The sequence below is a fragment of the Sminthopsis crassicaudata genome, chromosome 2, assembly GCF_048593235.1.
Source record: "Sminthopsis crassicaudata isolate SCR6 chromosome 2, ASM4859323v1, whole genome shotgun sequence".
In the NCBI taxonomy this organism is placed as follows: Eukaryota; Metazoa; Chordata; class Mammalia; order Dasyuromorphia; family Dasyuridae; genus Sminthopsis; species Sminthopsis crassicaudata.
Window position 1 is genome coordinate 675,351,549 of NC_133618.1, and position 22,770 is coordinate 675,374,318.

The following is a 22,770-nucleotide window of genomic DNA, read 5'->3' on the forward strand; positions in this document are numbered from 1 at the left end:
ATGAGGTCATCTTCAGCATGAATTTACTCTTTAGACACATAGTCTGGTTCAATTTCTCTTCCATCTTTGTCTTTGACAATGTTGTTTCTACTTTCTCAAATATGGCAACAGAATCGATGATTTTAAGATCTAAACATGGCAGCCTCGTGGTCACTGATAAAGAAACTACTTGGCTATAAAACTATCTTTTCATCTATTTTTCATATCCCTGCTGCCAATAAAGAAAGGTATATTCTGACATAAAGGATTTCTGAACAGAAGAGGAACTGAGCTGACCAAGTAGCAATCAATACACGGGCAACCCAGATATTCCCATGAAACCCACACAACCGGCTAAGAGGCTGCCCAGGGTAAGAAGGCAAGGATGGGTGGTAGCCATCTTTACCACCGGAGGAAGCATCCCCAACATGAAATGAGAGATCAGTTGATTACTGAATTACATTGATTTTACTTTTAAAATGTCAGCCTATGAAACTTCTTTGTCTCTAGTCATTTCCAAGAGTGTCTGGCCACACTGGCTTTTATTGACATCTGCGGTCTTTTAGGAAACTATCATATTATTATCAAGGAACAAGATATACCGACTTAAAAAACCCACAAGGCTGCAGCTTGCCTCCTTTTTTCTTCTTGGAAATGGTCCCTTTTGGACCCGTATGTTGGTGGCAGCCCTCTTTGTAGTGTCCAGAAAGTGGAAAATGAACCAATGCCCATCAGTTGGAGAATGGCTGAATAAATTATAGTATATGAATGTTATGGAATATTATTGCTCTGTAAGAAATGACCAGCAGGAGGAATACAGAGAGGCCTGGAAAGACTTACATCAACTGATGCTGAGTGAAATGAGCAGAACCAGGAGATCATTATACACAGCAACAATAAGACAATACAATGATCAATTCTAATGGAAGCGGCTATCTTTGGCAATGAGAGGATCCAAATCAGTTCCAACTGATCAGTGATGACCAGAACCAGCTACACCCAGTGAAAGAGCACTGGGAAATGAGTGTGGACTGCTTGCATCTTTGTTTTTCTTCCCAGTTTATTTTAACCTTTCTAAATCTGATTTTTCTTGTGCAATAAAAGAACTGTATAAATAGGTACTCATATATTGTATTTAAGATATCCTTTAACATGTTTAGCATGTATGAGACTGCCTGCTATCTAGAGGAGGGGTGGAGAGAAGGAAGGGAAAAGTTGGAACAGAAGTGATTGGGAGGGACAATGTTGAAAAATTACCCATGCATATGTGCTGTCAGTAAAAAGGTATAATAAAAAAGGAAATGGTCCCTTTTGAGAGTAGGTAGAATTTTTATCCCCAGTTCAGTTCTTGGTAATAGTCATCTTAGATCTTTCTTAGTCATTGTGGGTATTCTTGACATGTCTCCTATCATTAGCATCTAGAGGACCTCGCTGTCCATAGGGGATCCTTCTTCCATTGACCTCTTGCTCAGGCATTTTCCCTGACAGTGGTGAATAGCTAATAATTACAGTTATTGAGGTTTACTATGTGCCAGAAGCTGGGGAGAGAAATTTGAAAGCGAGAGCCCCGACTCTCAGGGAGCTTCTGTCTACAGAGAGGATAAAGGAGGCTCATTACAGTACAGAAGAATGGATTCACAGAGATTCTGGGGATTTCACTCACAGTCATCACAAGGGTTTCAATCATGGGAATGACAGAGATCAAATGCTTGTTAGAGGGGAATCATCAAGTTTTTGTTTTTCCCCAACTCAACCGGACAACCTGCACTTATTTAGCACCTACTTTGTGCCAGTCATTGTGCTGAATCCACTGAATAAGACTTTTTTTTTTTTAATAATTACCAAATGAATTTTACAGGCCGTTCAAACTGTAGCAATAAAATCTGCTCTGCAGACAGGATTTATATGGGATGGAAAATCACAGGATCATCTTTGCAGGATGAGGAGGTTTAAAAACAAACATCAGGGATCAGCTGTCCTTCCATCGAGTTCCTAACTGCGACCCAGAGCAAACTAGAGTGTTTTAGTTTCTTCATCTGTAAAACGGAGACAATAATAGTATCTCTATCACACCGTTGTTATAAAGATGTAATGAAATGAAGTGTAAGTGCTTTGTAAAGTTTAGCCCTCTACATACATATTAACTGTGATAATGATCGTGGTGATGATTTTGGTAATAATGGGAGACAGCATGGCAGAAGGAACAGAGAACTGGGCTCAGAACAGGAAGGCAGACCTGGGTTCAAGGCCTACCTTTGACATCTACAGGCAGCATGACTCTCACTGAGTCTACCTGCTGCTAAAGCAAATGATTCTAAGGTGTTTTCAAACTCAAGAATCCTATGACCTTAAGACCCTTCCTTGAATATACTATAAGATATTTAATATGTATGGGCATGGCTGCCATCTAGGGGAGGGGGTGGAGGGAAGGAGGGGGAAAATTCGGAACAGAAGAGAGTACAAGGGATAATGTTGTAAAAAAATTACTTATGCATATGTACTGTCAAAGAAAATGTTATAATTATAAAAATTAATTAAAATAAATAAATAAAATTTAAATTAAAATTAAAAAAATTTTTAAAAAAGATCCTTCCTTGATAAGCGGATAATTAATAGAGATCCAATAAAAATTTGTTCCTGTATTCAGTGTTAAAATACAAGAACCAGAGGGCGGAAAGAGACTTCGGGGCTCACATGGCTCAGCTTAAAGGCATCACGACAGAGCGATGGGTAGAATACTGGATCTAGCATCAGGAAGACCTGTATTCAAATCTTTCTTTGGGCATTTATGAACTGTATGACATATAACTTGCTTAACTTCTCAGTCTCAGTTTTATCATCTGGAAAATGGGGTAATGATCGTATACAGGATTGTCTCATATAGAACAAATGAGAGAATACATCTCACTTAGCAAACCTTCAAGTGCCATGGAAATGCTAATGATTATTATACTCTCATGTTACAGAGCCCAGAGTAGGAAGCGACTTGCCCAAGATCACACAGGTGATAAACAGTAGAAGGGGAATTTGAACTCAGGTCCTATAAATACACACTCAGTACTCTTTCTAAGTCATCCCAATACCTCCTCTTCATTCTGAAACTTGGCCAGAATGACAATTCTAGGTACCAAACAGGATGCCACTTAGGATGAATATAATGTGCCCTCACAACAATGTGTTTTGAAAATGGTTAACAGAAAATATTCATTTCATTTTCAGGATTATTTATGTTTTTTTAATTACAAGAATAGAACCCAATTTGTAATTTTTTAATTATCTGCATTTTTAAAAGCTCTATAATTTTATCATTTTAATTATTGAAGGGGTCTTCTTAATTTCTCACATAAAAAGCAGAATATGGACATGGGAGAACAGCTAGGAAGGTCACGGGAGGGTAACTGGAAAACTAATGGAAGAAACCCAAGGACAGAGCTCCAAACCCCCTCTAGCTGTGGCCCCAGCAGCAGGCGGCGCTTGAGTGTCAGATATAGTTATTCATTGAACCTGTCCTCAAGCTTGGCTTGTCTCCTGGCGTGGTCTAGGAGCATCCAGAGACATCTCCACCCCACAGTGGAGCATCTGAGGACTTTGGTGGAGAAAAAAATGAAGTTTGCCCAGATGATGACATGTAGATGAATGGGCAGCCTGCTGAATGGCACATGTGTCTTGGCTGGTCACTGTGGATGGACAGCGAGCTGGGCACAGAATTGACTGTTAGTAGGGCAGAGGCTGGATTAAATCTGAGATTTTGCCCACTATTTTACGTGCTTGCCAAATACTTCCTGATATAAAATGGGCCATCTTTTTAAACATCAATACACTCATGGCCATGCCATCTGGCTGGGAATCATGGTCCGCCGCAAGCTCAGGAGAATCTAAATCTCAGCTGGTGCAAAGGGCAATGAAGAGATGCATGGAGGGCAGAAGTAGGGTTTCCAACCATGGCTCGTATGCAAAAAAATGAGCCAGAAGACATAGCCGATCCCATGTTCAAGTTCAAAAAGGACCCAGAAGAGTCACGAATGAAGATGAGGGTCAAAGGACAATTTAAGTCTTATTTCTAGACACAAAATGTTAAAATAGGAAAGAAAGAATTCCAGTATCTTTAGGTAAGGCAGTTTGATGTAATAGATAAGACACTAGATTTTGGGTCAGGAGATTAGGGTTAAAATCCTGCCATAGTCACTTACTAGCTGTATAACATTAGGCAAGAAACTGCCTCAGTTTCCTCATTGTAAAATGGGAATAATAATAGCAAATAACTTTGTTGTGAGGATAAAACAAAATGATATATGTAAAGTATTTTGCAGGTAAACCTCTCTCTATATATATATTAGCCATTGTAAGGAAGAGACACAAGGAATGGTGAGCAGTCTTTAGAGTCAAGAAGACCTGGGTTCAAGCCCGGCCTTGATATACACCTGTATCATGACCCTGGACAAGTCATTTAACTTCCCAGTAAGTAGTCCAGGAAACCCTCAAACTCTAAATTGCAGAGAAAGTGCCAACTTGCACTGGGAAATGAGTTCTTCACTGGGAGTTATCCAGGCTGATAAAATTATAGGTTAATTTAAAATCATCATCATCATCATCATCATCATCACATCATCATCATCAACATTATCATCAGGAATCCTCTTTGAAAAATTGATGGAAGGACCTTAATGAGATACCCAAGGGCTAAGAAGGCAGATGGTTTACCAACTCCACGAGCAGAAAAAGCCAAAACCTCCAGGAGATCAGGGATCCCATTTACAGTCCTACAGAAAGCTGAGAATAATCTCTCTTGGGTGGTTCCCATCACTGCTGCCTTCAAGCCAAGGCTGAATGACGACTATTGGGTGTAAGTTGGACCAGATGGGCCCTTCCAACTCTGAGCTTCTGGGATTTTGATGATTCTGTCACCAAAATGGGAAGCAAATTGTAAAGGATTCAAGGGAAAATATTTGGACTTAAATGTCAAACCCACACATTGCATCTAACCCATCATTAACTCCTTGCAGAAAGCCCTCAAGAATAAAAGGATCATATATTAAGAAAGGACAATTTACAGATAAGGCAACAGAGGTTCAGGAAGGTGACAAGATTTGCTGGTGGTCCTAGGCAGAGCCATGTTTAAAAACAGTGGGTTTTTTTGCTTCTAAATCTGGTCCCACCTTTCCCAGAAATCACAGTGTCCTCTGTACTTTCATTACTATGCATCTGTGAGACAAAATTTTAAAAAGGAATACTGCTGACTTCCACATGGAGCCATGTAGTTCATCGATGGACACAAGAAGTAGCCAGTAACCAAGGCTGCAAGGAGAGAAGAAAAGCCATTCTCCTGTGAGATGCCCTTTCTTTGTATGCTTCCTTGGGACTTTAATATTCCCAATTTGAGGCCCTGACACACTCTCTTTCCAGAAGGTAGCAAGTCTTTATTTTGAGCATCTCTGAATTACATATGAGTAAGAAAAATGGCTTCTTCAAAACCATATGCTCCCTTGATCTCTCTCTATAAATCTGGGTAACACAAATGACTTGGAAGAAGCAAGAAAATCTTTTACTCTCTCATTGTTAACAAGCTCTTCCTGACCTCAAGCCCAGACGGGCCTGTACACAACCCTCCCTTGTTATTCAAGGCTCTGCCCCCCCGGTCCAGGCTGGACGAGAGCCCTGACGGCTGCTCTTTACCAGAACACAACTGATTAAATTATGGTTTCAGTAACTGAGTGTCAGTTGGAAGCTGATCCATGAGGCCACACCATCTCATCCCAAACCTTCCCCTTCTACTTTGCCACAAGCCAGTGGTCATCCCAAGGGCAATGGGCAGCCTCAATCACTAGGGTCACGTTCAAATGGAAAGCACATGTGTACACACACAAAATTTTGTTTAAAACTTCAATAGCCAAGAGGGATGAAATTTCCAAATGAAGATTGTTCCCCAGCAAGAACTCGGTTTACAACTCGGTTTTCTGGGTGGGATCAGTAATATGCTGATCTGAGACCAAAGGCCACTAGAGAGCCAGGAAATAGTGGACAATGCGTAAGGGCCAATACCATCCATATATATCACCACAGAACACAGCCAAAGTGAATTCCCAATCGTAAGGAGAGTTAATAGGAATAATCATCAATTCCATCCATCAACTAACCATCATTTATTAAGTCAGGCACATAGCAGTTGAGAGAGGCTCAAAAGTAGCAAAAACCGGGTTCAAATTCCCTGGTCCCCCTTGTTGCTCCTGACAGCTCCATGAGATTCGTAGAAGGTATTTGCTCAACTGGAGTTTCCAACGCTGCTGAGTCACAATTCTAGTCCCCATCCTCATTTCTATATACTAGGCCCTATGCTAGGCACTAATAAGCCAAAGACAAAAAAAAATAAAACCATCATTTACTGTTGTCTTCACAGGGATATCTAAGACGATCCGAAGTCTTATCTTTGAAGTGGTTAATGCCAGAAGAGTGCATCTTTATACGAAGTGAATGCCGATAATTAACCTCAGGAACTTTGATCACGATCTCCAAAGCTTCCCTCAGAATAATAGGACAACCCGGCTTAATGAAACAAGAGATGGAAGCAATTACAAAGTATAAAATTTTGATTACACAATATCAAAGGGCTTTGCATGAATAGAATTAATGCAATTAGAATAAAAAGAGAAGCAAGTCAACTGGGGAAAAAATCTTTGTATCATATATCTCTGATAAGAGTTTATATCCAAGATACCGAGACAGTGAACACAAATATAAAAGACTAAATTCAATTTCCCAAGAGATAAGTGAGCAAAGGTTATGTATGATTTGTAAAATAATTAAAAACTATTCACAACCACATGAAAGAACGCTCCAAAGCACTAATAATGAAAGGAATTCATATAAAAACAATCCTGAGTTGTCAACTCAAGTTCGGCAAATTGACAAAGGTGAAAAAGAATAAAAAGAGTCAATGGATGAAAACAAACCAGACTTTTCAAACTCCTTCTTGGAGTTTTTAGTAACTATTAAAAATTAACTATTGCAAAGACTTGCTGATATTCACCTTGCTTCTAAGAAAGAAGAATCAAGATGGGGAAAGGTAGTGACATAAAGCACGTTGGAGTACAAATTAAGGAGATGGTTCTGGAAGCAATTTGTAGTAGTGCAAAAAGGAGGACTAACAGGTATGCACTTTTTTGGTAAATAACCCTGGAAGATCAATGGTAGAAAGAAAGGTCCCATGTTTACCAACCAATAGACCAAGAGTCTATTTTTATGGCATCAAAGAATTGGAAACAAGGTGGATGGATGCCATCTAGCCAAAGAAACTGTGTTACTTGTATGCAAGGGAATATTATTGTGCTATAAAAATGGTGTTGATTAGGAATATAGAGAAGCCTGGGAAGAACTCTCTGAACCGATGTAGAATAAAGTGAACAGAATCAGGAAAACACTTATTACAAAAATGACAATAACAAAAATAACAATAAAATCCAAAAATTAAACAACTGAAACTGAACTTCAAAATTATAGTGAATAAATTTAGTCCTAAGAAAAAAAATATAAGGCAGCGCTCAAAGATGAGAAATTATGAATATGAAAAATTGCATTTATCTTCCTATTTTTTCAATATGTTTTGCTTATTCTTATTATGAGGAAGGACTCTCTGAGAAAACCTACCTCATTTTATAGAGGAGGAAATTGAAGCCCAGATAAGATCCACACTCGCTCAGCTAATAAATTGCAGAGCTGTTCAAATAGTTCCAAAATCTCTTAGACATAAGCTAAATATTCTGTGATTCTTTCCCCAAAGCGGATAGGTTGTTACGCAGAGTAGAACTCAGTTGGCAGGAGGCAGCTTTATGGTCTCAATTATCTTTATTGGAAGGTTGTTTTGTTCAAGTTCCAGAAATTAAATGGAGAAAAGTAGGGCCTATGGTAAATTGTCACTTTTATGGAAATTTACCACAGATTCCTGCTCAAGGACAAGAACACTAAGTGAAAAAGAATGGAAATCTCCTTCTTTGGGAAAGATTCATGTTGTTATTAAATCATTACTGTTGGAGGCAGCCTCGTACAGTGGTAAGCTTGGGTGCAAATCCTGCTAGTAGAGTAGACTCCCCGAGAGTCATTTAAACTCTCACTTGTCAAACGAGAGAATTGTTCCGATTATTCTTTGAGGTTGATTCTAGCTCTAGCTGAATCTCTTATTAATCACAGTAAGGAGACTGAGATATTGGATCCGTTTCCCTACTTTGGAGATATTTTGGTTCTAAAGAGTTTGGGCTCCATCCCTCACATTTGCTCTATTTGTTGATTCAGAGAACCAAGTACCAAACAAATAGATGATTTCAGTAAGTTGGATGTTCTCTTCAGCAAGTTACTTCTTAGCTACTTGAAAGTTCAGCAAGGGAAGCAACTTGGATGTAGTTATTTACTTACACGTGGTTTCTTTCATTAGAATGTAAACTCCTTGAGGGGAGGGGACTCTTTGTCAACTCTTTGGATCTCCAGTTTCTGTCACAATACTCAACACATTGTAAGCTCTTTTTAAAATGCTTATTGAACGTATTTTATCATGTTTAACATACATTGGATGACCAGCTATCTAGGGGAAGGAGTAAAATAATAGAGGCGAATTGGAGCACAAGGTTTTGAAAGGGTTAATGTTGAAAAAGTATCCATGCATAATCTTTTGAAAATTAAAATGCTTTAATAAAAATAAATGATTTTATTTAATATTTATTTGTAATCTGTAAAAATATGAATTTATAATATATAATTTATATATTTATATATAAATATATATTAAACATAAATTTAAAATATATAAAATATAATATATAAATATAAATAAATGTTATATAAAAATATAAATAAATAAATGTAAATACATAAATATGTAAATATTTAGTATTAATTTATAATAAATAATAATAGTAAAAAAAGTTTGTTGATGGATTGGTGGAGGAATGAAGTCCAGCTCCCAAATGGAACACCAGTCGGATTTAAGGAGGCATTCTCAGATTCCGTATCATGTTTTATGGAAAACACTGAGAATAGAGTGCTGGAGTCAAATAAAGTGACAAGGATTACTGGATTAAAATCCAAGCTCTGACACTTACTGTGGGACTTTGTCAGATCTCGGAATCTGTTTTCTCTCCTAAAAAGTAAATGGGTTGGAGGAGATGAGCTCTGAGAATCTTCACAGTTCTAATTCTCTGAACCTCAGACCCTCCACTGGGGCTTTCCAGAAAATGATATCTTCTACCTTGTGGAAAACAAACCAGACCTTCCAAACTTCCTCTTAGGGTTTTTAGTAACTATTAAAAGTAACTATTGCAAAGACCTGCTGATGTTCACCTTGCTTTTAAGAAAGAAGAATCAAGTGGGCAACGAGATCTATCACTGTGAAATGCCCACTGCAAATTCTGCCAGCCTACCTGGGAAGGAACTGAAGGTCCAGAAGCCCCATTTTGTTTGTAAAACTGTCATTTCTATCACACTCTACCATTGGAGTGTCAACAACCTCAAAAGGTAGGAACAAAGGAAACAGACTTGAAAGACAAAAGGGAACGAGCATTGACTAAACACCTGCTATGTGCCAGGCATAAATATTGACTTATCTGATTCTTACAATATTGAGAGGGAGGTGCCCTGTCACTCCCATATTACAATTGGAGAAACTGAGGAAGACAGGCTAAGTGATTTGCTCAGGGTCACTCAGCTGGTCTGAGGCTGGATTTAAATTGGAATCTTCCTGACTCTGGGTCCAAGATTCTATCCCCTACGTCTCAGAGAAGTAGGGATTTGTGCAAGGTAAAATTAAACATTATCCATCATTAAAATGTCATTAATGAAGTTTTAGGAAGAGGAATGATTTCACTTTTAAAATATTTTATCTCACTTTTTTTCAGCTTCAATCTTTATATATGTCTTATAAAGTATAAAATGATTGGTTTGGCAATAAAGGTATATAATTTATTATTATACATATCTTGAGGTTACAGATTCACAAAAGTGATTGCACTTTTAAGAATGTTTGGCAATCACGGTTCTCACTCATAATTCTTTTCTGGTGACATTTCCTCTCTTTCCCTGAATCCCGATAAAAGTGGGATACCATTTTGTAAGGACCTGAGTTCTAATCCTAATTTATGATTTTACTAGATTTTTGATCTTGAACAGGTCCCTTAACATGTCTGCCTCTGGGTAAGATAGGAAAACAATAGCTTTTTCTTCCCATGGTTATTGTGAGAATCAAATGAACTAATATTTGTATTTGTGACCTGTAGAGTCCTATTGAATGCTAGCCGCTATTATCAATAAAATGTAGATTTTGGTAACAGATTACGTGTCCCCAAATTAAGCTTCAAATGAGCTGATATTTCTCATGGCGGACAGAGTTTCTCTCCATCTGCATGCCATTCTCCTTAGATAATTCAGAAGTCCGTAAAAGGCAACTAACTTGGGGAATTTTCCAACTTAATAAATAAGAGAAGTGAAATCACGTAAAATCAGTCCATTCAGCCAGTGACTGCCTTTTTCATTCCCCTGATCAAAATCTTATGAGCCCAGAGGAGCTGAATTGAGGCTCCACATTGGAGAAGGAAACAACATTTCTGAGGCTTCCGAAGTCTCCGTGAGTCACCACCAAGCCCTCCCCTTTGCTCTGGCCATTTGAAATTGGTGGGCAGCCGGTCACTTACTCATTTCTTTCCAGGTGTATGATCAGCTCCTCACTGTCCACTTCTACTCGAAAACTCAGCCTCCCTGGGTGATTCTGGAAAAGGAACACGAGTTTTCCATGAGAGAATGTCCCCTGGCTCCTTTTTGGGCTGGATGTTTACCTGGACCCTCAGTTTAGTTTTGCCACCCACCACCGGGAACTGGGATTTCTCAGACTCACACTCCTAGGATTTAATAATCACTAACGCACACATAGCATGTTACATTTGCAATGCACTTTATCAATATTATCTCGTTTTATCCTCTCAAACAACTGTGAAGGGGGATGCTATTATAATCCCCATTTTACAGATAAGAAAAATGAGGCAGAAAAAGGTTAAGTGGTTATGTAACTAGGAAGTGCCTGGGCTGGTACTTGGCAAACTTTGAAAGAGCATATAAATGTCTATCATCAGCAGCATTAATATCATTATCATTCTCTTTTCATCTCTTTTTCAATAGGACCCAGCATCATCTTTGTCATCATCAACCAGAAGTTGTGTATGGCCCAACCTGAGCTGTGTATGTCCATTTCACTTGGTATTTGTTAAGTTCAGAATAAAATAGAAATAAATTTCACTTCCCCAAGAACTCTCTTCTCTCATCCCCGACATAGCTCCATATATAAAAGTGAATGGTTTTCTATAGATAGTTATAGTTACAAGTCCCATACTTGAAGCTAAAGGCATGGAGTTGACTGGTGCCTTGGCCACTTATTGTCTGTGCGACTCCGGAAAAGGCACATCTCTCAGAGCCCCAACACCTTTTCCATGAATTGGAGATACTAGTGCTAGCTGGCTTACAATAACAAGGTTGTGAAGGAAGCTTTGTGGGAATCAAAGGTGTCACAGTCCCAGCCTGTGGGCAAGTCAGTGCAGCTTGAGCCAGCTTAAAACGAAATTGGGAAACATTTAACAAAATAAATAAAACTAAAACAAAACATTTAAGTCCATCATTTTTCAGTCACGTCCAACTTTCCATAATCTCACCTGGGGTTTTCTTGGCAGAGATCCATTTCCTTCTCTAGCTCATTCTACAGATGAGAAAACTGGGGCAAATAGGGTTAAAACAGACAGGTTTGAACTCAGGTTTTCCTAACTCCAGCTTAGAGCTCTGTCTACTGCATCTTCTAGCTTCCCTCAATAAAACATAGATAATGTTAATTTGTGGTTTCTAAATTAATATGCAGCCCTGATGGCCAGGATCCCGACCACGGATGCCCACAAAGTGCAATTAAAATGTGAGCTGTTATTAACAGATAAAGCACTAGTTAAGGGGAGTGTCCTTATCAGATCCTCAATGGATGAAAAGCCATTTATTTTTAGAAGTCTTTTGCATAGGATTTATTATGGTTATCCGGCAATTTATCTGAAACAAGATCTAAAGTGATTCTAGAAATAGCAGTAACACAAAACTCACATTTATTGAACGAGTGGACGAATGAATGGTTTTTTATATATACATATATATACACATATATTTATATGTATATAAATATATATAATATATATACGTGTATATATAAATATATATAATATATATACATGTATATATATAGTTATATGTAATATATAGTTATAGTTACAAATATATAGTTATTACATACCTACTATAGGCTAGGAAATAAGCACTTAGTAGGTTCTTGGCGAGATAATTTCCTCCCTCAAGGAATTTTTTTTTCTAACACATACAGATAAATGGGGGCTAGAGGAGGGAGTTTAGGTCTGGGAAGTCACAGGAATGAGAGGTACAGGAATAGGGTAGTTAGTTGCCCCACATTTTCCAAAATATGACTAGATTTTGGGCATGCAATGGAGGGAGAAGCTAAAGAAGGGTGTGGATATTGGCCAGGGGAGGGCCAGGCAAGATCCTGGGGTGGCTGGTTTAATTGAATAAGAAACATGATCTAGGGCTTCTGAGATTTAGTGGGAGTTTGAGCTCCTTTGCCCGCTAATCAAAATGGCTCATCCTAGGCCTGGAATTCTAGATTACAGAGGGGTAGAATGGGACAATGTCTCTAGAGGTGCAGTATGGTGGGTACTGTAACAGGTAGAGAGAAGAGGGAGAGTGTCAGGGCAGATGGCAAGATGTTTGGGTCGTGGGGTTGGATTGCAAGGGCTGAGTGGGATTTAAGGCAGGACACAGTGGGCAAACCAAGCTTGTGCTCAATTATCAAATGACATATTCTTTTCAGAACTTAGTGGAAACTGCCCAAAGAGGTTGTCAAAAATTTTACAAAACATTTTTCTTTCCACAGCTCTGTGGGATAGGTGGAATGAATAGTACAACCCCCATTTTACAGCTCTGGAAACTGAAGTAAAAAATAATTCTTTTAACTGATATATATTGTCATCTCCACAGTCCCCTCCATTTTGACTGCTATCTCCTCTGGGACAGCACCCATTTCTTACTTTGAATAATACAAATTCTAGCTCACCTGGATATTTTCTATTTGTGTGTACTTATGTATGTGATGCCTAATTTGTATTTGCCTAAGATATCTAGCACCTGAAACTTAACAGTAGGGTAAGCACATCCAATTCCTGGAACAACACAGATGTTATATTTGTGGCTTATAATCATTTCCTCAGTGTACGTAGCATCTTTCTTCTTAAGAACATAAGAGCCCCGTACCTAAAATTTCTGTTCTAACAACAACATCGTCTAGGATTATTTAGACTCTCTTGGAAGTTTTCCAGTCGAAGGAATGCATATTCCCAAAAGCCTGTTTTTACTGGCTCCTTTAAATGTTCAGTGAGTAAAATTGCTAAATTTTCAGTTGGCCGTTGACACCTCGGAAATCAGCAAACGCCACAAATCAGGGCCCAATTTCATGTTCTGCTGATAGTCTAGACTTATGAGAGTGAGGGAAAAAATGTTAATATGGATATTAAACTGAGAAGTGTGTCTTGAATACTTTGTATATGTTGTTGTTTCCCTCGCTGCTTTGGGGAGACAGTTGTTAAACATTTGCCAGCACACCATTGCCTATATACATCACAAGAGATACATGATGCCATTAGCCCTCATTCCTGGTAATAATATCCGGACGTAGAACCTAATGCAATATTCTGGGATTCTCGTCTGTATCTCCCGTAAGTTTGGCCCCCACAGCCCAACTCAGGTATTGGGGGCCTTGTTTATATACTGGTTTTTAAAATTAAATTAAATTAAATTTTTTTTCCATATTCTCTGCATTTAGAGGATATCAATGGAGGCCCACCTCCCACCCCACCCTGGGACACACAGACTATTGATCATTTGCTATATGAGCAGCCTGTTTTTCACTCCTTTGATTATATCATCTCCATAATTTCATCTCATCTTAAAATGAAGGTCAAAATACAAAACAGAGGGGAAATGGGGTTAAAGAGACCAAAAATAGGGGGGATAGAGGAATTGTTTGAGATTTGAATTGAAAGACCACAAACTGCTTAAGGTCTCCTGGGTATTTTCCTCTTAAGTACAAGGCATTTTATGGAACATTCCAAAAATTGCCATTTTGCTGAGCCAATGAATAAACTGATAGTGTATCAACAGGATTCTTGACTTAATTTTATGTCAAGAAAATATTGTTGAGGACATTTGATAATGTTATCAGGAATCAAGGAAGGAAGTAGTTTATTTCTAATACCAGCTTAGGAGCTGTTTGTCCTTAGTCAACTTTCTGAAATAATATCCTATTATTTTAAAAAGATTTTTAGATAACACTCTCTCCTCTTTGGAGAGTGTCTGTTTTCGGTGCAAAGATATATATGGCAAATTCTCAATTATTTGTGAGATGGATAGCTCCATTACTACTAATCCATGACAAATCTCATCCAACTTCTTATTAACATTTTGACCTAGTCTGTTTAGATACCCTGTTGACATAAACAGTATCTCTATTTACTCAAGTCCAGTTGGAGCTTTTTAAATCAAAGCAATTACGTGCCAGCTCAAGGAAGGGGCCAACAACAAATTCTGTGAGCTAGGTCAGTTTTGCTTTAGACTATTGCTTTCCATCAGACGGGGAAGCGATACGATCTATTTCCCACATGAGAAGTAAAGATAGAGATATGGCAAAGGCAAAGAGCTTTCTAGCTTCTCCAAAGCCCCTTTTTTATTTTAGTTTGAAGTAGAATTGATTTTACTACCTGAAGAAGATAACATAAATCACATTGCATCAGGTTTTGCTATATGCAGCACTGTTACATTATTTCTGTTGGACTGTGAATTGTGTGGATGCTATGTTTAAAAGTGAGCACCAAAAATATCTTCTGAAAGTAAATTATTTATGGATCATCATCAATTTGTGATTATCTGTATTAACTCGACCTATAGTCTAGATGGCATAGTGGTTAGGGCACCAGGCTTGGAATAAGGAAGACTCATATTCATAAATTAAAATCCATCCTCAGACACTCACTTTGTGACCTTGGGATTTTACAGGGAGTCTCCAAATTAGTGTTTCCCAAATGGACACAGTCTAAGGTCCACCATTGCTTTCCATCAATCCAATCCCCTTTTGCCCAATTCTTGCAGTTCTTCTTTTTTTGCAAGACAATTGGGGTTAAGTGACTTGCCCAGAGTCACACAGCTGGTAAGTGTTCAATGTCTGAGGGTTGGATTTGAACTCTGGGTTTGACCCCAAGTTTCCCGCTCTATACCACCAGGCTGCTTCCATACCTAGAAGACAAATTCCAGTCTGGTCATGGAACCTTTGGGGCTCTAAAAGGGAAGAGAGGGCAGAAGTGACAGGAAGGAATAGCAAGAAAAAGACTGGGAAACATTCAGCCCCAACCTGCCCTTAAACATGGCTTGTCTTTGGGAAGATGTGCTCCATCTTTGCCAAAGCCAAGGTTTGGGCTGCCAACAGTTTATACTGCCAAGGGACTCATCTGTCAAGCCACCGAGTTATAATGCAACATTGCCTTCAACTGATTTTGGGACCAACTTGATCCCTCTCCAGGACTAACTAAATGCTTCAACCTCCAGACTTGGCTTTCGTGGGGCACATTCATGCTTGACACATTCATTGCTCTGAATATTTAGAGGCCATCTTGATTACCTATTGAATATTAGTGCTCTGGGGCCAATTCTATGCACACTCTATGGCATCCAGAGGGGATTATGATGGAATCAATCAACTAAGATGGAAGCTACAGATCTGACAACCACTGCAAGGACTCATGCTGGCTTAGGGGGTTTTCCAGTGATGATTCAACTATTAATACATATATTCATGAGCCTCAGAGAATTTTGACTGATCGTAAAACATTATCAAGCAGAATTTTTAAAAATAGCCAGAACAGAGAAAAGCTCTTTCATTAGGAAAAAGGGCCTTAGTAAAAGGCACAATCTTTTTGAGCTCATCTTTGTGGAAATTTTAGGGTTTCATTTCATTGTTAATAGTTCTCATTTAATTTAATTCTACCCAGCTAGTCTTGGAAGGCCAGATAGCACACCCTCCTGAGTCATGGAGGGACTCTCCACCCTGATTTCTTGTTATTACAATTACTATTAATCTGAACATTATTAACATGAACTACAAGAGCTGGGTGGTAGAATAAATAGAACCCTAGCCATGGAGTCGGGAAGCCTGGTTACATCTTGGTTGCATAACACTGGGCAGGTCAAGTTTTCTCACTAAGCAGATCTCTCAGATTGTCATCTATCTACATGTGAGGCGGAGATTTTACAGGGAATCTCCAAATTAGTGTTCCCCAAATGGACACAGTCAAAGGCCCACCATTGCTTTTCATCAATCCAACCCCCTTCCCCCAATTCTTGGGGTTGCTCTTTTTTTTTTTGCAAGGCGATCGGGGTTGAGTGACTTGCCCAGGATTACAGAGCTAGTAAGTGCTAAATGTCTGAAGGTTGGATTTGACTTCAGGGCTGGTGCTCTAACGACTGAACAGTTACCTTTGGACTTTACAATCAATCTTGCTTCCATTATCTGCTATGATCTTCCCAAGTTGAAAAAAATCTCTAAGCTCATAGGAGTTTGTGGTCCTGAAAAGACCCTTTCAAGGAAGTGGGTCCCAGAGCAATTATTTTCCTTATGTTTTGGATAAGGAACATAATCGAGTGCTTTTCTCAGTATCTATAATTCAGAGGCAAGATTTGAACTCAGACCTTGGTGCTAGAACAAATTAATCCCTTCTCCTCCTCTTCCTCCTCCTCCTCCTCCTCCTCCTCCTCCTCCTCCTCTTCCTCCTCCTCCTCCTCCTCTTCCTCCTCCTCCTCTTCCTCCTCCTCCTCCTCCTCCTCATGGCAGCCTTTCAGACACAGTACAACAATATTATGTTCCCACTGAACCTTCTCTAGCATCATCATCCCTAGTTCTGTGTCTCAGCCATGGACTCAGGTCCTTTGCCATCCCTGGATCCTTTTCAGTTGATTATTGTCCTCCTTAGCATGAGATGCCCAGAACCAAGGAATATGGTCCAGATGTGATCTGACTACGAAAAAAAGTCTTTTGGGTCACAACTGTGGTTTCCTCCTCAGCTAAGAGACCTATGGATCAATCCGTCCCCAATCTGAGGCACAATGCACCAGAAACTGGATCAGAAAACTACTTTGGTTAATTTAGAAAAGCCCCCAAAACCACAAGAAGTTCAGCAACTGGAGTCCCCAGAAGAGTTTGTTTGTAGCAATGGCCAAGTCCAGCTCAATGAGAGGCCAGTTCTAAGGACTGATCTACTTGACCCTGGTCAGCAGCAAACTAAGGCTTAGAAGCCTGAGGGGATAAGCAGGATCTGCTCTCTGCAAACTTGACTTGCTAGTACAAGTGGGAGTTGGGTTAACGACTCCCAAGAGCCTTTGTGCTACAAGCAAATGAAGTATACACGGAATCAAGGGCTGACTTCAGGGTTAGGAAAACCTGAGTTCGAGTTCTGCTTTGCACATATGGCTGAATGACTCTGGGTCCTACCTCTGAACTTAGGTAGCTTCTTGCTGCTCTAAGCAAATTTGTAAGAGTGTCTGAAGCAGAGAAGATGGCCGCCTGCTTGGCTAGCAGGGATTCTTTATTGTTTTCAAATCAAGATTTAAAAATTCCCATTTCTCTCAAGCCTGAAGGTTACCTAGCAAGGACTCTGTGTGGGAGGGAATGACAGGATTTCTGTTTGTTAGTTTAGCCAGAACCTGTTATTTCATTTGTGTGGGAATCTTTAAAGAGAAAATGGTCTCTTTACTGGAGCATTGAGGGTCATACAAGTATGTGAGATTGATCTGGTTTTTCTTGCCTCCAAGGCTGACTCCCTTCTCACTACACTGCCCTGGCTAGCTCTCTGCTGCAAGGGCCATTATTTCCATTTTCCAGATGAGCAAACTGAGACTTGGATACATTGAGTGACTTGTCCATGACCATCCAATTAGTAACTTCTATGGTAAGGATTCAAAGTCATATTTTCACCAGAAAACACTATCTCTCTGAGCATAATGAGAGAACATTAATTTATGGATCAAGCTGCCATAAAGAATATACTTTTCAATCAAACAATCAATCTCTCTCTCATCTCTCTCTCTCTGTCTCTGTCTCTCTCCGTCTCTCTCCGTCTCTGTCTCTCTCCGTCTCTCTCCGTCTCTCTCCGTCTCCGTCTCTCTCCGTCTCTCTCCGTCTCCGTCTCTCTCCGTCTCTCTCCGTCTCTCTCCGTCTCCGTCTCTCTCCGTCTCTCTCCGTCTCTCTCCGTCTCTCTCCGTCTCCGTCTCTCTCCGTCTCTCTCCGTCTCCGTCTCTCTCCGTCTCTCTCCGTCTCTCTCCGTCTCTCTCCGTCTCCGTCTCTCTCCGTCTCTCTCCGTCTCCGTCTCTCTCCGTCTCTCTCCGTCTCCGTCTCTCTCCGTCTCTCTCCGTCTCCGTCTCTCTCCGTCTCTCTCCGTCTCTCTCCGTCTCTCTCCGTCTCCGTCTCTCTCCGTCTCTCTCCGTCTCTCTCCGTCTCTCTCCGTCTCTCTCCGTCTCTCTCCGTCTCCGTCTCTCTCCGTCTCTCTCCGTCTCTCTCCGTCTCTCTCCGTCTCTCTCCGTCTCCGTCTCTCTCCGTCTCCGTCTCTCTCCGTCTCCGTCTCTCTCCGTCTCTCTCCGTCTCTCTCCGTCTCTCTCCGTCTCTCTTCTCTCTCCGTCTCTCTTCTCTCTCCGTCTCTCTTCTCTCTCTTCTCTCTCCGTCTCTCTTCTCTCTCCGTCTCTCTTCTCTCTCCGTCTCTCTTCTCTCTCCGTCTCTGTCTCTTTATGTCTCTCTGTTCTGTCCCTATCTCTCTCTGTTTCTCTCTGTGTCTCTGTCTTTCTGTCTCTGTCTCTCTCTCAGTCTCTCTCCTCTCTCTTTAGACACACACTCAGAGCTATAGATAGATATCAACCATCCTTTCTTAATAATAATAGCCGAGAATGTGGTTTTCAATTGGGCATTTGATTTGACCTCTAATTTGATTCTGGAAATATTCATACTTCTACTTCATTTGCAGCCACTTTTCCAAGCTGTCATTCAACACAACTTAGCAGCCAAAGGCTCCCATTAGTTTGCATGCAAATGATTTCTCACAGAGGAAAGCCTTTCCCTTGTTTACCAGACTGTTTCGAAAGTATAATCTATAATCTCTTTCAAATAAACACAACCTAAATGCAATAAATACTTGAAAACATAATCATCTTCTGTATCACAGAGATACAAGTTAAGCCATTGTATCCCAAACAAAGGCTCAGTTACAAATGAAAATTTAATGTAGCAAACAGAATTACACATTTCATTTTCAATTCCCATGCAAATTGTCCCTTAGAAATGTATGTCCTGTGTCTACATGGTTCTCTACTGGTAGGTTATACTGACGTATGAGAAACATGTTAACAGAAATAACAAATCTCCGTTATGTCACACGAATGTTTAGCATATGTGTCTGTATACATAAACTTAACTGCTCAAGTCGGAAGGCCCTAGACACAGCAAATACCAAAAAACATCACAAGAAATGAAGTGGATCATATTTTAACGGACAGGAAATACCTCATTACTGCTATGGGAACCATTCCTGAATCAACTGTCTGTGGAGAGTTAGACCACTGACTTGTTAGGACAAAGATCAAAATAAGTACAAAAGTTGAAAAAAAAAAGAAGAAGAAAAATGATATTATGTGGTATCTGAACAACTTCAATCTGACCTATTCGACCACATTTCTGAAAAAAATAAGATTTAGTCGGAAAGTCCTTTACACCATTTGGACCACTTTCATATGAAGGCTTAAATGATAGAGACAAAACCAAGCGAGCCAAAAAAGCCTAAAACATGCCTTACTTAGCAAACTTTTGACCTTTTGACTCACTTACCAAACAGAGAAAAATAGCAGCCAAGGACAACACTGGCTTAGAATACAAACTCATTTTCAAAATCTTACAGTGGAGACTGGTCCAAGTTTATAAGTACTAAAGCAGAGGAAAACAATGGAAGGTAAAACAAGTTTTAACAAAACTTAATGAGAACCTAACAATCCAAACCATCCCAAGGTATTTAAGGATGAAACTGTAGTGAGGACAAGGAATGGAGAAAAGATGGAAAAGATCTGCAAAGATTTTTTTTTCCCTGAGGCAATTGGGGTTAAGTGACACCCAGGCTCACACAGCCAGGAAGTGTTAAGTGTCTGAGACCAGATTTGAACTCAGGTCCTCCTGACTTCAGGGTTGGTGCTCTAGCCACTGAGCCACCTTGCTGCCCTCAACTGCAAAAAGATTTTAAAACAAACTCTTTTCACCATAAAAGGGCAGAACCATCACATTTGGTCTCTAACATCAAAGTCCTGAGTGACCTTCTAAAGGCGGTAGAAAGGTCACTAACAAGAACAAAGATAGAGAAAATATCTTAATTAGGTCAAGTGCACATAGGGAGAACTCTGCTGGAGATGACACAATTGTGTGAACATTGAAGAATATATTCACAACTCTCTGAAGAAAGAGCATATATATCTGTCTAGCCTCAGCCATCTTGCCCTCTGTCCCATAATACAGTCCCCCTCTTCTTACCTAAAATAATAGCCTCCACTCAGTTTTAGAATTCTGCCCTTGAGAAGAGTTGGGCTGATTAGCAAAACCCAGCCATACTTTCCTTCATACTCTCTTTTCTGGCCACCACATCCCCAAATGTCCAGCTGCCCTACAGGGACTTTTGCTCAGGTCTATTCTCCTAGTTGGTCATTGCTTCACCCCAAAAACCATTTCAGGAAAGACCTAGCCCTCTCTAGGCTCTCTGCTCAAAATGGCTTTGGCCTTATTTCCATATTCTTCTTCCTTCTCCTCTCAGATCTAGAACCATGAATCACAATCAAATCAACTCTGCTCCTCAGTACTCCATTATGGGCCTGCTCACCATCCCTGCAAATTCTGAGCCCCTTCCTGGCTATAACTCTGTTCTGTGTTATTCCCTCTATTAGAAGGGATAAGTATCTTGAGTTCAAGGATTGAGGACAAGGATTGTCTCTGTTTTTGTATTTCTATCTTTAATACTTAGCACAGAGTTTGGCACATAAAAAGTATTTATTAAATTAAAAAAACTTCAAATAAATTAATTAGTTAATTAATCCTAAATTAATGGGGGGGAATTACTTTTAATGGTCAAAATAAATAATGGTAATAATAATAGTAGCTACCCTATAAAATGTTTTTTCATATAGCATCTCATTTAATCTCCATGACAACCCTATGAGAGAAGAAATACAAATATTATTATTCCCATTTTACAAATGAGAAAAGTCAGTCTCCATTTATTTGCCTTAATCACTAATAAGTATCAGAGGCAGGATTTGATTTCCTGACTGTAATTCTAGTATCTCCTGTCTATATAATATCCCTCCAAAGTGAAGCTCAGCTGCCTTTAAAAATCACAGAAAACAGACAATGCTTCCTCTGTGTGGCACATTTGGCAAAAGGGAAAGATCCTTATAGAAACACAGAACAGGTGAATCCAAGTCAAATGTGGATAGAAAAATGGAAAGTTGGGTGATGGGCAAAATGAGTGGTTCTCTTGGTTCCATGTTCCTCTCTTTTCTGTTCAGGAATACAGGTCTTTCTCTTCAGGTCAAAAAAATACTTCTTTCAGCTTTGACACATCCCCCAATATGCCTCCCTCTACCACCCGCTAATTCCATAACCTCAATATTCATGCTGCATCTGAGAAGAATAAAGAGGAGTTAGTTCCCAGAAATCTCTCTCAAATGTCTTCAATCATGAACAATTATCTGTACAAGGAAAGATCATCTTTGCTGTCAGCCTCTTTAAAAACATTTTTTCCACCACCACTCCCAAATATATACACAGCTTCCTCAGACAAAACTCTCTCTGCTCAGTTAGAAGTGGGCTATCTGCTCAGTTAGAAGTGGGCTATCTGATCAGTGTTCGAAGTGGGCTATCTGATCAGTCTTAGAAGTGGGCTATCTGATCAGTCTTAGAAGTGGGCTATCTGATCAGTCTTAGAAGTGGGCTATCTGATGCTGAATGAAGGGAGCAGAACCAAGAGAACATTGGACATAGGAATGGCAACATGGTGTGATGATCAGCTATGATAGATTTGGCTCTTCTCAACAGTCCAATGATCCAAGACAATTCCAAAAGACTTGTGATGGAAAATGCCATCCATATTCAGAGAAAGAATTATGAGATCTGAATGCAGATTGAAGCAGAATAAATTCATTTTTTTAAAATTCTTTTTTTGTTTGTTTTCTTTCTCGTTTTTGTTCTGATTTTTTTTTTACAACACGACTAATATGGAAATAAGTTTAATATGATTGTAAATCATATTATATATAAGATTGCTTGTTACCTTGGTGGGGGGAAGAGGGAGGGAAGAGAAGGATAACAACTGGAACTCAAAATCTTGCAAAAATGAAAGTTGAAAATTATATGCAATTGGAAAAAATAAAATAGTATTTAGTGCAAAAAAAAAAAAACAACGAGGTGAGAAAATGTATAGATAGAAGAAGAAGCAGGAAGAGAACTCTTTTATCCAACCCAGACACTGAGAAAGAAGGTAACCTCCTCAGCTGATGGAGGCCTGAGCAAGGGACCCCATGTTCCAAGTCTGAGGGCAAAGGAGGCAGTCAACTGTGTTACATTTTCATACTCGGGCAGGGCACAGATGGACAGAC

General features: G+C 39.5%; 1 protein-coding gene across 2 annotated transcripts in view; it reads right to left on the bottom strand.

Moving 5' to 3' along the window:
• ADAM12 (ADAM metallopeptidase domain 12) overlaps positions 1-22,770 on the bottom strand; it is a 326,616-nt gene that overhangs the window by 232,626 nt on the left and 71,220 nt on the right. For both annotated transcript variants that reach the window (XM_074297152.1, XM_074297153.1), the window contains exon 3: positions 10,650-10,723. In XM_074297152.1, the coding sequence (XP_074153253.1) occupies positions 10,650-10,723 (74 nt within the window). The remainder of the gene's footprint in view (positions 1-10,649; positions 10,724-22,770) is intronic.